This window comes from Sphaerodactylus townsendi, unplaced genomic scaffold (assembly GCF_021028975.2).
Source record: "Sphaerodactylus townsendi isolate TG3544 unplaced genomic scaffold, MPM_Stown_v2.3 scaffold_19, whole genome shotgun sequence".
Lineage (NCBI taxonomy): Eukaryota > Metazoa > Chordata > Lepidosauria > Squamata > Sphaerodactylidae > Sphaerodactylus > Sphaerodactylus townsendi.
Genome location: NW_025950352.1, coordinates 195,190 through 211,248, shown reverse-complemented (window position 1 = coordinate 211,248; position 16,059 = coordinate 195,190). Strand labels below are relative to the sequence as shown.

The window sequence follows — 16,059 nt, the reverse complement described above, 5'->3', positions numbered from 1 at the left end:
TCATCCCTGCCGTTTGCAGAGGTACGGGAGGCCTTTCCTGGGCCCTGCCTGCGGGGCTGCTTTGGTCAGCTGAGCCAGTGGAGCAAGCGGAGGGAGGCCCAAGGAGCGCCCAGGACCCCGATGGCATCTACTGGGCAGGGCTCTGTGGACCAACGCTGCCGGATCCCTTCACGGGCTCTGCTGGGCAGCGTCCTTTGCTCCTCTGCCTGGCATGGCAGATTCCCATGGCTGGATTTGTCTGCAGTCTTTTTCCACCCATTTAAAAAAATTATGTATTTTTAAACTAGTTTTTTTTACCAGTTTTTACTAGTAGTAAAATGCCATTTTAAGAGGCAATAAAATGGGCTCTAGGTGGGGAGGGGGAGGAAAATCCCTGCCCAACTTCTCCTTGTCCACCTTGCTGCTTCTCTTGCCCTGCCCTCCGTTTGCTGCTTCAGATGAGTCGGTTTGCTGTTGGTGCAGGGGTTTGGGATGGGGGGGGGCTTCTTCTGGGCCTAGTGGGAGAGCGGCTTGCTGCTGCTGTCCCATCAGCCTGGCTAGGTTTTTGGGTAGGAGGGGTGTGTGGGGGCAATGGAAAGGGCTTCTGACGGGTCCTGCAGGGCATTGGTGGCTTGTGGGTGGTAGTGAGGGGGAGCCAGGAGGGTGTTGACGGGCGCAGCGGAGCAGCGGGTGCCAAGGTGCTGCTGCCCCACCAGTGGGGGTGGGGGAGTCTAGCTTGCTGCTAGGTTGGGAGAAGGCGGGCGGGGGAGTAGGTAGACTGTTGGCCACTAATGGGCAAGCAGGATTCACTTCATGAGTCCTGCGTGCCAATTGGTGGGGGAGTTGTCATTGCAACATTCCATCCCTTAGTGAATTGTATGTTAGGATTGTGCCCTTCTGTCAAGGAGACCTGGCTGCCCCTGCCAGCATGGCCAATTGGGATTTGTAGTCCATGAACATCTGGAGAGCCGCAGGTTGCAGACCCCTGGTTTAGATGATGATGAAGTGAAAGTTGAGGAGAGGAACATTAACAATTTGGGATCTGTTGATGAGGCCACAGTACTGGCAGAAAGTAGTGAAGACTTGAAACAACTACTGCCGGAAGTTAGAGGAGAAAGTGCCAAAGCAGGACTACAGTTGAACATCAAGAAACAGAAGTAATGACTGCTGGGTAATTACTTAGCTTTATGGTGGATGTGAGGAAATTGAAATGGTTGAAGAATTCCACTGTGTGGAGAAGCTGGCAAAATGCGAACGGGATGGAGAAAAGGCAGAACTACTCAACCCCCTCTTTGCCTCAGTCTTTTCCCAAGATGAAAATGGTGCTCAGACAGGGAGAAATGGAACAGGAGAAGCAGCAGAGGAAATTCAGCACAGAATACATGAAGAGGTAGTACAGGAATATCTGACTGCTCTAAATGAATTCAAATCTCCAGCGTCTCGTGAACTGCATCCCAGGATATTGAAAGAATTGGCAGAAGTAAGATCAGAACCACTTGCAATAATCTTTAGAACTCTTGGAGATTAGGAGAAGTCCCAAAAAAGAGGACCCACCCGTGGTGAAAAAGAGGACCCAAACAATTACTGCCTAGTCAGCCTGGCATCAATACCAGGAACAATTCTAGAGCAGATCATTAAACAGACAATCTGTCAGAAGGGAATGTGGTGATCACTAAAAGTTAGCATGGGTTTCTCAAAAACCAGTGTTGCCACACTAATCTTATCTCTTTTCTTTTGATAGAGTGACAAGCTTGGTAAATGAAGAGGATGCAGTGGATGTAGCATGCATTAATTTAGTCAGACAAGGTGCCCCATGATATTCTTGCAAGCAAGCTACAAAATTTGGGCTAGACAGTGCTACTGTTAGATAACTTTCTAATTGACTTATTGACCAAATCCAAAGGATGCTCACCAATGGCTCATCTTCATCCTGGAGTAGTGGAGTGCCACAGGGCTCTGTCCTGGCCCAGTGCTATTCAATATTGTTATCAGTGACTTGGATGATGGAATAGAGGGCATGCTAATCAAATGTGCAGATGAGACCAAACTAGGAGGGGTATTTGATACCCCAGATGACAGGGTCCGAATTCGAAACGATCTGGACAGATTAGAGAGCTGGCTCAAAACTAACAAAATGAATTTCAACAGCGATAAATGTAGGATATTACACTTAAGCAGAAAAAATGAATTGCGCAGATATAGGATGGGGGACACCTGGCTTGACAACACGCCACGTGAAAGGGGTCTGGAAGTCTTTGTAGACCACAAACTGAACATGAGTCAGCAGCATGATGCGGCAGTCAAGAAATCCAATGCAATTCTGGGCTTCCTCAGTAGGAGCCTCGTGTCTAGATCGAGGGATGTAATAGTACCTGTCTGTTTTGCATTGGTCAGACGTCACCTGGAATACGGTTTCCAGTTCTGGGCACTGCAGTTTAGGGAGGTAGTGACAAGTTGGAATGGGTCTAGAGAAGGGCAACCAAAATGAGAAAGGTCTGCAATCTATGCTGTGTGAGGAGATACTTTGAAAGCTGGGCTTTCTGGGCTGTGTGGCCGTGGTCTGGTGGATCTTGTTCTTAATGTTTCGCCTGCATCCGTGGCTGGCATTTTCAGAGATGTATCACAGAGGGAAGTGTGCTACTTCTCTCTGTGATACACCTCTGAAGATGCCAGCCACAAATGCAGGCGAAATGTTAGGCACAAGATCTCCCAGACCACGGCCACACAGCCCAGAAAGTCCACAACAACCAGTTGAGTCCGGCCATGAAAGCCTTTGACCCTCCCATGTGGTTGTCAGAAAGCTCTGTAGGAGGCGCTGTTCCCAGGAGAAGAGACCTAACCCTACCCCCCCCCCCCCCCCCCCGGACCATTGCCAATGGATGTTCTTTTCCTTTTCCTCTCTCTCGTCACGCCCAGGCCAGCTGAAGCAGCTCTCCATCCTGAAGGTTGATCAGAACCGGCTGGCGGAACTGGCCGAGGCAATTGGGGAATGTGAGAATTTGTCAGAGCTCATCCTGACAGAGAATATGCTAACGGTATGTGTGCTTGCCAAGGACTCTTGTTTCTCTCCTGTGGTTCTCCCGCTTGATGGAGGGTGGTCTGGGCAGAGGATTTGCTCTTGGGCTGCAGATCTGCTTGGGGAGTGGTGCTATCTTTGTCCTAGTGGTCCTCAGCCTGGGTTCCTCCCTTGCCGGGCTGGGCAGCCTGTTTTCCCAGTTCAAGGTTTAAGCAACTGCTCTGACCACCTGTCTTCTTCTGGCCTTGGCTCAGGCACTGCCCAAATCCCTGGGGAAACTTGTCAAGCTGACAAACCTCAATGTGGACCGGAACAGACTGCTGGCGCTCCCTCCGGAGATAGGAGGTTGCAACAGCCTGAATGTCTTGTCTCTCCGCGACAACCGCCTGGAGTTCCTGCCCTCTGAGCTCGCAAGCACCACGGAGTTGCACGTGCTGGACGTGGCTGGCAACAAGTGAGCGTGGGGAGGGGAGGGGGCATGTGTCTGAGGGCATGCATGTTGTTTGTTAGTTGACTATATTTACTGCCCATCTTCCTCAGGAAGACCCAAGACAGATGACACAGGATAAATCAATGCAGCCAATCGGGTTCCGCATCTAAGAAGCAATAGCGTAGGACTGGGATGACAGAGATCTTATTTATTTTATTTATCATTTGACTTATAGGCTACCTTCCCCCAAGTGGGCTTAGGCTGGCTTACAAAAAAAATTGAAAACCCCATGCAATTAAGAAACTTCAGTGACCCCATAAAAGAATTCTAGCTAAGGGGAATGAGGGCACTCGGGAAATGGGAAAAAGGAAAGTGCAGATAGCTCCAGGGGGGCGCTGACTAAAAGCTTAATATTTAAATATCTAAACAAATCAGATATGAAGGCAGAAAGCCAGCAGGGGGATGGGGGCTTTCCAGTGTTTTGCACTGAGTGTCACATGTATGACTATCTGCCACTAGGACAGAAGTCGTGGGTGTGCCCTCGCTGCAATGAGCTCCTGGCACTCAAGGAACGTGTGCGTTCTCCTGAAGCCGAGGTGGCAGACCTGGAGAAGCTGAAAGAGGCAGAGAGGGTGACAGACGAGGCTTTCAGGGACCTAACAGCCGGGTCCCACTCCCAAGGTGACATCTCTTCAGATGTCATGGAGAATGAAGGTCTTGGGAACGGAGGGTGCCAGTCTGAGGTGGGGGAAGATGCTCCCTTAGATGGAATCCCTTCCTTAGCTGGTGATCAGATATCCTCTTGCACTGAGGATACTCCTCGTAGTGGGTGATTCGATCATTAGAAATGTAGAGAGTTGGGTTTGTGAGAGGCGTGATGACCGCATGGTGACTTGCCTGCCTGGTGTGAAGGTTGCGGATGTCACGCTTCGTCTAGATGGGCTTTTAGACAGTGCTGGGGTGGAGTCAGCAGTTGTGGTCCACATTGGCACCAACGACATTGGGAAATGTAGCCGGGAGGTTCTGGAAGCTAAATTTAGGCTGCTAGGAAACAGGTTGAAGTCCAGGAACCCCAAGGTGGCATTCTCCGAAATGCTACCTGTTCCACGCGCAGGGCGAGCTAGGCAAGCGGAGATACAGGGTCTCAATGCGTGGTTGAGAAGGTGGTGTAAGGTAGAGGGTTTCAGATTTGTCAGGAACTGGGGAACCTTTTGGGACAAGGCAGGCCTGTACAAACGGGACGGGCTTCATCTTAACCAAAGAGGAACCAGGCTGCTGGCGCTCAACATTAAAAAAATGGCAGAACAGCTTTTAAACTGATCACTGGGGGAAAGCTGACAGGAGCTGAGGTGACGTTGGTTCGGAATACAGTATCTATGGGGATGCAGACAGAGAGGGAGGTTTTTCTAAATCAACCACATACAAGCGAGGAACATAGCAATGTGCATGTGACAAGGGATAGTGTCTACAAAAGACTTGAGGGTAAAGCACATAAATCCCAGGTTAAGGACAGAGACAGGGTATACAGGTGTCTCTATGCTAATAGTAGAAGCATTCGACCTAAAATGGGGGAGCTGGAGTACAGAGTTTTGAAGGAGGACTTTGATATAGTGAGCATTACAGAGACATGGTGGAATGAGGAGAACCAGTGGGATGCTGTTATACCAGGCTACAGGCTCTATAGGAAGGATAGGACAGGGCGCATTGGGGGTGGAGTTGCCCTTTACATCAAAGAGAGCATAGTATCACATAAAATAGACAATGCAAGGGGAGCTGGTTCCCCTACAGAATCACTGTGGATATCAATACCAGGTGTGAAGGACAGTTTAATATTAGGAATATATTATCGTCCCCCTGACCAAAGTGCACAAGAGGATTCTGAGATGGAAAAAGAAATTAGAGAGGCCAACAAAAACAAAAATGTAGTGGTATGTAGTTGATTTATGGCTACCAATCTTGATTGGTATGTAGTCGATTTATGGCTACCAATCTTGATCCTCTTTGATCTGAGATTGCAAATGCCTTAACAGACCAGGTGATCGGGAGCAACAGCCGCAGAAGGCCATTGCGTTCACATCCTACATGTGAGCTCCCAAAGGCACCTGGTGGGCCACTGCGAGTAGCAGAGAGCTGGACTAGATGGACTTTGGTCTGATCCAGCTGGCTTGTTCTTATGTTCTTATGTTCTTATGGTAATGGGTGATTTTAACTATCCCCATATAAACTGGAAAAATGCATGTTCAGGTCATAGTAAGGAGAGAGCATTCCTGGATATGCTAAATGACTGTGGCTTAGAGCAGATGGTTGTGGAACCAACCAGGGGAGAGGTGATCCTAGATCTAATTCTGCATGGGACCCAGGACCTGGTGCAGGAAGTCAGTGTTGTTGAGCCGATAGGGAACAGCGACCACAATGCTGTCAGATTCAGTATCTCAGCATGCGAACAAGTGGCAACTACTAATGTAGTTACATTCGCCTTCAGAAAGGGAAATTTCTCAAAGATGAGGGGGATAGTGCGCAGGAAGCTGAAAGGGAAAATCAAGAGAGTCAAAACTGTCCAGGATGCTTGGAGGTTATTTAAAAACACAGTAATAAAAGCTCAGCTGGAATGTGTTCCACAGGTTAGAAAAGGCAGCACCCAGTCCAAAAGAAAGCCACCATGGTTAACAAGAGAGGTTGAGGAAATCATCAGAAAAAAGAAAATGTCTTTTAGAAAATGGAAGTCCAGTTTGGCTGATGAAGAATATGAGAGGGAACACAAATGGTGGCAAAAGCGAAGCAAGTTAGCTGTAAGGGAGGCAAAAAAGGATTATGAGGAACGCATGGCTGAGAACATCAAGACCAGCAACAAACAGTTCTTCAAGTACATCAAAAGCAGGAAGCCAGCAAGGAAGCGGTAGGCCCATTAGATGATAAAGGAACAAAGGGTGTGCTAAAAGATGGCAGGGAGATTGCAGAGAAGCTGAGTGAATTCTTTGCATCTGTCTTCACCCAAGAGGAGGTGAGGAAAATTCCTGCACCTGAACCAAGCTTCTTAGGAGGCGAATCCGAGGAACTAGCGAAGATAGTGGTAGACAAGGAAGAAGTTCTGGCAGCCATTAATAAACTAAATGTTACCAAATCCCCTGGCCCAGATTGCATTCACCCAAGAATTCTTAAAGAGCTCAAGCATGAAATTGCTGATCTTCTCACTTTAATACGCAACTTATCCCTGAAATCAGGCTCCATCCCTGAAGACTGGAAGATGGGCCAATGTCACACCAATCTTAAGGAAAGGGTCTAGGGGGGACTCAGGAAATTACAGGCCAGTCAGTTTGACATCTGTTCCTGGTAAATTAGTAGAATCTATCATTAAAGATAAGATTATAAAACATGTAGAATAGCAAGACATGCTGAGCAAGAGTCAGCATGGCTTTTGCAGAGGCAAATCCTGTCTTACAAACTTACTAGAGTTCTTTGAGGGTGTAAACAGGCATGTGGACAGGGGTGAACCGGTGGACATTGTCTACTTGGATTTCCAAAAGGCTTTTGACAAAGTTCCTCACCAGAGACTGTTGAGAAAACACAGCAATGAAGGAATAAGAGGGGAAGTCCTCCTATGGATTAAAAACTGGTTGAGAAACAGGAAACAAAGAGTGGGTGTAAATGGGAAGTTCTCACAATGGAGAGATGTCGGGAGTGGTGTCCCCCAAGGATCCGTTTTGGGACCAGTGCTCTTTAACCTATTCATAAATGACCTGGAAGTAGGGGTGGGTAGTGTGGTGGCCAAGTTTGCAGATGATACCAAATTATGTAGGGTGGTGAGAACCACAAAGGATTGCAAAGAGCTCCAAGTGGACCTTGATAAATTAGGTGAGTGGGCTCAGAAATGGCAAATGCAGTTCAATGTAGCAAAATGTAAAGTGATGCACATAGGGGCAAAAAATCCAAACTTCACATACACGCTACAGGGGTCAGTGCTATCAGTCACAGACCAGGAAAGGGATTTAGGCGTCTTAGTTGATAGTTCCATGGGAATGTCAACTCAATGCATGGCAGCTGTGAAAAAGGCAAACTCTATGCTGCGGATCATTAGAAAAGGAATTGATAATAAAACTGCAAAGATTGTCATGCCCTTATATAAAGCCGTGGTGCGACCGCACTTGGAGTACTTTGTCCAGTTCTGGTCGCCGCATCTCAAAAAGGATATTGAAGAGATAGAAAAAGTACAGAGAAGGGCAACAAGGATGATTGAGGGACTGGAGCACCTTCCCTATGAGGAGAGGCTGCAGCGTTTGGGACTCTTTAGTTTGGAGAGGAGGTGGCTGAGGGGGGATATGATTGAAGTCTACAAAATTATGCATGGGGTAGAAAATGTTGACAGAAAGAAATTTTTCTCTCTTTCTCACAATACTAGAACCAGGGGGCATTCATTGAAAATGCTGGGGAGAAGAATTAGGACTAATAAAAGGAAACACTTCTTCACGCAACGTGTGATTGGTGTTTGGAATATGCTGCCACAGGAGGTGGTGATGGCCACTCACCTGGATAGCTTTAAAAGGGGCTTGGACAGATTTATGGAGGAGAAGTCGATTTATGGCTACCAATCTTGATCCTCCTTGATCTGAGATTGCAAATGCCTTAACAGACCAGGTGATCGGGAGCAACAGCCACAGAAGGCCATTGCATTCACATCCTACATGTGAGCTCCCAAAGGCACCTGGTGGGTGCCCACCCCCACTTCCAGGTCATTTATGAATAGGTTAAAGAGCACTGGTCCCAAAACGGATTCTTGGGGGACACCACTCCCTACATCTCTCCATTGTGGGAACTTCCCATTTACACCCACTCTTTGTTTCCTGTTCCTCAACCAGTTTTTAATCCATAGGAGGACTTCCCCTCTTATTCCTTGATTGCTGAGTTTTCTCAATAGTCTCCGATGAGGAACTTTGTCAAAAGCCTTTTGGAAATCCAAGTAGACAATGTCCACTGGTTTCCCCTTATATAGACCCAGTTATGTGTAAGTTCCATGACTCTAGCAAAACCAATGAATTCATTCCCTTTGATTCTATAACATAAGCTCATCCAAGTTTAGAATTCATTTATCCAAAGCCCTGTTTCAACTTGTTCCAATAGTTTGCTAGATTTATTTTTGGATACGTCTCTAGTGATTCACAATTATTTCCAAGAATGTGACAGGGAGATTTTGTGTGAAATGGTAAAAATAAAATGTTGGGCCAGCTTTATTCTACCAATCAGGGTCTGCCACAACTAAGTAGGACATAAAGGAGGAGTTTGGATTTATATCCTGCTTTTCTCTCCATGTACAAACTCCTTCTCTTCCTCTCCCCACAAAAGGCACCTTATGAAGTATGTGGGACTTTTTCAACATAAAGATGACATCAGATTTGTGAATTCATCCACCATTTCCTGGACAGTCTTTGTTTTAGGATGCTCTGCTCTGCTTGGGTCCTAGTCCTTGAGGACAGAACTAGGCAGGCACCAGGACCCAAACGGAGCGTTCTAGAACAAAGATGGTCCAGGAAATGGTGGACGGGTCCTCAGATATGGTGATGTCTTTATCCTGAAAAGAGTGCCGCCCAAGGTTACCCATCAGACTTCTTGTGGAAGAGCAGGGCAACAAATCCAGTTCGCCAGATAAGAGTCCGCCACTCGTGTGGAAGAGTGGGGAATCAAACCCGGTTCTCCAGATTCAAGTCAGCTGCTCTTAACCACGATACCCTGCTGTCTTTTGCAGCATAAAAACGTATAACAAAACAAATTAAAAACCGGAATGTGTGTGTGTGTGTGTGTACACACAGAAATATCCCTGGAGAGGAAATTCTAGAATCTTGGTGTCACAACAAAAAGTCCCTTTATAAGGTTGCCATTTTCTAGGGTCACTCAAAGCATGGCCGTCGTGATCGGGTAGGTTTTTATACAGTATAAGGCTGGGGTCCCCAACCTCTTTGAACCTGTGGGCACCTTTGGAATATTCTGACGCGGGGGGTGGGGTGGGTGTTCAACCACAAAATGCTGCTGCAGGAGGCAGCCACCCCCCCTCCCAGAGGGGGTTCCAGAGTGAGAGAGGTGAATGTCACTTTAAAAAATGCCCTGCAGAGGAGGACTGCGAGGGAGAATAAAGCCAAATGTGTGGTGGCGACGGCTGCCGAGCCATCATCTCTTTTAATCTACAGCCCGTTTCCAGTGGCCACTCAGAAGTTGTGCCGGGCAAGAGTTCCCCCTTGCCCCACCTGTTTTCTGAAAAGACTTGGTGGGCACCAGGCAAGATGCTGTCGTGCGCAGCTGTGCTCAGGGGCACCACAGTGGGGTTCTCTGGCACAGAGAGTTAAGGGTCAGCATCATCACCTTAAATGGGGTCCCATGACCCACTCCAGGCAGCATCCCCACCTGCAGCAGTCTGAAGCTCCTGAAGGCCTTCCAAAGGCAGTCTAGGTGTCAGGAGCGCGCACGCACACACACCCTTCCCCACCCCACCCTCACGGCCAGATCTTTTCTCCCCAGGAAAGGCTGCAGCTAGCTCTTCAGGCCCTCCAGTTGTTACTTTCTCCCCCAAATGAGGCCTCTTGTGACATTCCCCTGGTTTGGTTGCTGAGATGCGCTACAGTGTTGATGGCCACTTCAGTTGCTCAGGAGCTCAAAGGCCAAGGGACAGAGGAGGATGTGTCCCGCCTGGGAGGAAGGGTGCCGTGCTGAAGGAGTGGGGCGAGGGAGCAGAGGGTCCACGTGTAGCATCACATCTGGATCCCACCCCCAGTCATTCAAAGGAGGGAGGGCAGTGCACATGGCAGCTTTTGCCCTCTCTGGGGCAGCCCTGGGCTCTCCTGGGGAGCGGGGAGGGGCTCGGCAGAGTCCCGGCCTCCGTGCCCAGTGCTGAGCTTTTGCTGCCGACACCTTCTGATGCAGGCTGCAGCACCTGCCCTTTGCCCTGACAAGCCTCAGCCTGAAGGCCCTCTGGCTGGCAGAGAACCAGTCGCAGCCGATGCTGAAGTTCCAGACGGAGGAGGATGAGAAGACTGGCGAGAAGGTGCTCACCTGCTACCTCCTTCCCCAGCAGCCATCACCCAGCCTAGGTATGCGGACCCTTCCGGGGCCTCTCTAGTCCCTGGGCCTGCAGCGGGGGGCAGTTGTGGCTCCCCCGGGGGCTTTGGGCTGCCTCCTGCCATGTGCCCCTCCTCCCTTGCAGAAAATCTGCTGCAGAACAGCGTGGACGAGAGCTGGACAGACACCAACCTCAACCGCGTCAGCGTGATCCAATTTGTGGATGAACCCAGAGTGGACGAAGAGGAGGAGGAGGAGCTTGGAACTGAGAGGAAGGTGAGGGGAAGGGCTGGGCGGCTCCCAGGTCAAAGGCAGGGCTGTCTGTGCAGCTGGCCGTGCTGCTGGTTGGCCTTACGGGACAGGAGCCTGAGTTCCCCGCACACACGGGTGTCTGCGGAAGAAAGAGTGGCGTGCTGGGATCCACAGGGCTCGTGCTGTGCAGACTGGCTGCTGGCCTGGTTCTGCTGGGCAGGCGATCAGCAGTGCTCCTGCGGGACCGTCCAGCGGGCCCTGGCAGGAGCGGTGGCAGTGGCAGCATATTTTGCCTTTTTGCTTCAGGTGCCGAGTGGCTCCATCATCCTGCAGTTGGGGAGTTGGGTGGGGATAGCGGATCTGCTCTGCATCTCTGACATCTTCTTTTCTCAGGGCCTGCAACGCCGTGCGACCCCTCACCCGAATGAGCTGAAGTCCATGAAGGAGGCGATTGAAGGGCGGCGGAGTGAGGCTTCCGTGGCCAAAGCGGGTGCGGTCCAGGACTCTTCCCGTCCAGGGGTGAGAAGCTGCGGTCCCTCGAGGAAAGCCTGCTCTGTTGGAAGAGGCTGGCTTGTTTGGCAGTTGACTCTGAGCCCTCTTGGCCTGAGTGATTGGTCTGCACTGGAGTGGGCGGGGGGGGGGGGCTCAGTCTCTCCTTAAGAGAGGTGGTGGTCTGGAGCTCTGCGGAGGAGACTTGATTGGCCGCCCCTTCCACTCTGCCAGGACTCTGGATGTAGCTGCCCAGACCGTCCATCTGCCTTCAGGCGGTGTGTGTGTGTGTGTGTGTGCGTGCGTGCGTGCGTGCGTTTTGACTGTTCTGGCTCTGGACGGGCCGGCCGGCTGCCTCTCAGCCTGGCTTCTGGCTTGGCTCTGGCAGAGAGGTGAGCTGGGGCGGTCCTAGTGGGTGAGTTGTCAGGAGGGTCTGGGTTTGAGGCTGATGGGTGTGTTTTCTGGGGCCATGTTGGGGGTTGGTTTCTTTGGTCAGGGTTTTATCCTGCCTGGCTGAACGGTCTCTCTGTTGGCTGGTCTGTTTCAGGGATTTTTGGGTTTTGGCAATGATGCTGTGTGTTTCAATTGTTGGGGTTTTTTTAATTGTTAACTGCGTTTGTGAGTCAGTTGGCTGAAAATGCTTTAGAAATATTTTCAGTAAATTTTTCTGAGGAGGGGAACGGTGGAGTGTGGCCCTGTTTGCTTTCTTGGGCCCCTGAGCAGCAGCATCAAGCGGTCGTCTTTGGGGATTTTGCATCAGAAGGGTGCTTTGCTCTTCCTCCCACCATTGCACGAAGCCTTCCCATTCCCATCAGACCCACCCACTCGATGGGAAGGGGGAGGCCTGCCCCACCCTCCTCCGTGGGGCTTCTCCTGGGCTGCACTTGGTGCTCTTTGCTGTTCCAGTGTCTACAGGGACATGTGGGGCGAGACAGTCTGGGGTTGTTTGTTGGTAAGGACTCCTGTTTCTGTTCTCCTTTTTCACTGGATCAGGTGACCTGATGGAAGTCCTGATTCCACTGCGTGGTTTCTGGGCAGAATTTGAGCATGCGCAGAGTGGATGTGGAGAAGGGTTTCTCTGAGCTGGCTCCACCCTCCAGGAACACCCGGTGGCCACATGGATGGTTCGAAGGGGCAGAGTCACGCCCCCCAGCCAGCCAGCCAGCCTGTCTTTGACCTCTGCAGTGGCGAAGGCCACGTCTTTTTTAAAAAACTGCCCTTTTCCAGCAAAGATTGTTTTGCTAATGAAAGATCGTCTTTCCTCCTTTTGTCTTCTCCTTCAGGCCCATCTTTTTTTTTTCTTCCAGGAAGTAGAAACACAGACCTGGAAGGGACCTCCAGGGCTATCTAGTCCACCCCCCCTGCACAATGCAGGAAAGTCACAACTGCAGGCTTGTGACTGGCAGAAAGAAGGGGGAGGGGAGTCACCCAGGTCCTTGAGTGCTCCCAGGGGCCGGGTGGGAGAAGGGCTTGGCCTCCCCCTCTCCCCTCTTACTCCAGGCAGGGATGGCTGCAGGGAAACAGCCTAATGGCCAGAAGACCCCCTCTGCCTTTGTTTAGCTGGAGGATCTGAATGGCCCAGGGGAGGGGTGGAGTGTTGTCAATTCCCAGAACACCGAGAAGGGGCCCTCTTCTGTGTCCCCTTATTCAGGAACCTACGCTTGGCTTGAGGGTACAAACCACAAAGGCCTAAACCTTTCCCTGGGGACTCAGCCTTGCTCAAGTGGGGAGAAGGGCTAACCCTGAGCCCTGATCTAACACTGAATCCCTTCAAGTAAAGCTGGCCTGTCCTGCTTCAGTGTCCAGGGCAGGTACTGCCTGAAGGGGGCAGCTGCATGGCTTCACTTTCTCTTTGTTCCCTGAGATGCCAGAACAGACCATACAGATGCCGTTCATTCATTTGTTAAACTTTTTGACATTAAGAAGGCTCTAAGCCTGATCCCTATTTGAGCAGTGGCAGCGTATCAGCATGGTAGAATAGTTGTGATAGGTCACCCCCTTGATAACTTGTGGGAGCGCTGAAAAATGAAGCTGTCCCTCCTGCAGTTTGAAAACACATAAAGTTAGATGAGGAGCAGGACAGGAGAGTTTGTGGGAGCAAAGAGGTTCTGAGCCCACGGAGCTTTCCCCCTGGGAGGCCCGCTTCGTCCCAGGGCCGTGGAGCTGCTGCACTGAAGGCTGTCGGGTACAGCAAAGGCCTGCAGGCAGAATGTGTAGGGTCTGGTGGACTGTGGCAGTCCTTGCTGTATTCTGCAGTGGGGCTGAGAGAGAGGGGGGCCCATTCTTGCCTTGTGCTGATGTTACCTGACCCTGCCTCCCCCAACCATGCGGGGAGACAGACAAAGTCTGTGACAGGTGACTTCAGGTGTGACTTTCCCTGAAATTGCCATTTGTCTCTCTCAGGAGAAGCGACTGAGTGCCACATCCTGCCAGAGCGAGGAGTCGCAGGTATCCAGCAGCACCGTCTCTGCTGGTTGCCAGGACGAGGCCGGGAGGAGTGTGCAGCAGGCAGCCAGGCCGGAAGAGGGGCTGAGCGCTGGGGCCACGGAAGAGGTGGTGGAGAAGGGCCGGTCGCAGAGCAGAGAAGAGGAGGAAGCCACAGGAGACCGAGACGAAGAGCTGGAGGTGGAGTTCAATGAGGTAGGAGTCCAGGAAGCTGTCCGCCGGCTGGCCTGCATGGAGCTGTGAACATTCCCCGGCTGCTGTGGACCGGGTAGCAACCTTATTCTGCGCAGCACGAGGGCTGAAGCCAGAGGCCCAGCACCACCTCTGCTGCTCATGTCTGGGGGAGGGGGGGCGGGGCTCCGTGTCCCTGAGAGGCGTTCCCAGGGTGGGCGTGGGGCACTCGGAAGGCGGGTCATGGCCTGCTGTGGAATGCTCATGTCGTGCTCCTTCTGAGGGATGTGCTCTTCAGTGGTGAATATTTTGAACACTGTCCAGTTGGGTGTGTGTTCCCAAAACAAAGAGGGTGCGTGAAATGAGAAGGAAACGGTTTGACATGAAAGTCATTCAAGTGAAGACTGTGCAGCCAAGCAGAGGCGTATCCGGGGGAAATGGTGCCCTGGGCAGCACCCCTCGGCCCAGCCCCGCCCTGCCAGACTGCCTGGGTCCGCCGCCACCCTCCTCCGCCGGCTGAAGGAGCAGCTGGCCGCAGCCTGCCAGGCACCCCTCATGTGATCAGTTGATCCCCCATGTCCCTCTGGCAGATACGCCATTGCAGCCGACTTCATTTTGTGAAATGAACAGTGGGCCTTGAAGGTCACGCGCATGGAGGTATTTGGGTCTCTTTGTCCTCCTCCTCTCAGATCAGTGTAGGCTAGAAGGTGGTCTGGCAAGTGCTCAGTAGTCACACTTGGGGGTTCTTCTCTTTTGTTTGTTTGCACCATTTATACTGCCTTCCTCGCAAGGATCTCACAGTGCATGGTTATTAAACTAACAGCACAGTCGAGCTTGGACTGCAGAAATCTGAAAACAGAGAAGAAACCACGCTGAAATAAAGTGTGACTATGAATGTGATTCAAATGATGCAAAAATTACTGAATAGGTTCATGTGTACAGCAACAGACAGTAAACAGCAGTACGTGCCACAGTCCCCACAGTATAATCCTGTGTAAAAAAAATCTCTCTCAAATAATTCAGTTTTGTATAGTTTGTATAGTTTGCCAAAAGCCAGGAGAGCGGGAGCCTTTCCATCCCCCTCAGGCACGCCGTTCTGCCAGCGGGGAGGCCCAGTGCTGATCCTGCCCATTTGCAGGGCGGCACCCGTAAAAGGCCACCATCCGAGGAGGGGGAGCATGAAGGGTGAGCCTGTGGGCTCTGTATGGGATGGCCGGTTCCTTGAACTGAGCTTGATGCATGAGGGGCATCCAGTGGCACAACTTCAAAATGGGAGCGATGTGCAGGGGCCTTTTAGCTTCCTGGAACAGCCTCCCTTGGTGACTTCAAGAGGAGAGTGCACAGTGGGCGCCTGATCTTGACGTCACTGTGATTGTCTGGGCCAGAGTTCTAGGGGGGCATGTTCTAGGCTAGACGGTTAGAGGAAGCTGTTGCTTGCAGCTGCCTCCCCCCACTTTGCTGGCAGAAGTGCTGGGTCCTGCTTAATTCCTGGGCTCTAAAAGGAGTCAACCAGTGTTCTCTGGCAGTGCCTTTTTAGATGTCTTCCCGCCCTCTTGAGGGTGCCCATCTTCACGGTCCACCATGGGGCTGCCTTCTGTCTCGAGGGTGAGAGAGGTTGATGAGGGGCAGCCGGGACAAGAGCTTTGAGGAGCTTTGAGTTCCGGGCTGCCACTGCGGCCTCAGCAGAGTTTGTGTTTGGAATCCTGAGCCTCCCAGAAGAGTCCGTGGGCCTCTGTGTTCATGTGACCATTTCAGTGGAGGTGTTGGAGCCACCTTGACCCTTGCCTGGAGTGGGTGGTGGTCACACCGTGGCTCAGCCTGCATCCCTGAAGCAAGACCTCCCTCTTTCATGCACTAGGCTGTGAGGCCCAGAGAAGCGATAAAATATTGGGCCCTCCTTGCTGAGGAGCACTTGGCATGAATTGTGACGTTCCCAGGCTAGTCCACCCAGGGGTCTCCAAGACCAGGCCCAGCAGCACCTGAGCCCGATGACCTCTCCTTCTGCTTGTGGATGTGGCCGGAGAAGAAGTGAGGCTGCACCTGCAGCTCCACAGCAGGCAGAAGGCTGCTCCAAAGAACCGTGGGATTGTCTTGTTGTCGCAGGTTGTCATGGCTGGAATCAGTGGGCTGCTGTGGCTGTGGCCTAGTGGTCTTAGCGCCTGATGTTTCACTCGCTCCCGTGGCTGGCATCTTCGGAGGCATGTCACGATAAGATGTGTTTCCTAAAGCCACACAG

The 16,059-nt window shown here is 51.3% G+C and overlaps 1 protein-coding gene across 10 annotated transcripts in view; it reads left to right on the top strand.

Moving 5' to 3' along the window:
- Positions 1-16,059, top strand: part of SCRIB (scribble planar cell polarity protein) — a 63,316-nt gene that overhangs the window by 17,392 nt on the left and 29,865 nt on the right. For all 10 annotated transcript variants that reach the window (XM_048482656.1, XM_048482655.1, XM_048482654.1 and 7 more), the window contains exons 9-14: positions 2,896-3,014; positions 3,250-3,449; positions 10,332-10,498; positions 10,612-10,742; positions 11,112-11,237; positions 13,611-13,847. In XM_048482656.1, the coding sequence (XP_048338613.1) occupies positions 2,896-3,014; positions 3,250-3,449; positions 10,332-10,498; positions 10,612-10,742; positions 11,112-11,237; positions 13,611-13,847 (980 nt within the window). The remainder of the gene's footprint in view (positions 1-2,895; positions 3,015-3,249; positions 3,450-10,331; positions 10,499-10,611; positions 10,743-11,111; positions 11,238-13,610; positions 13,848-16,059) is intronic.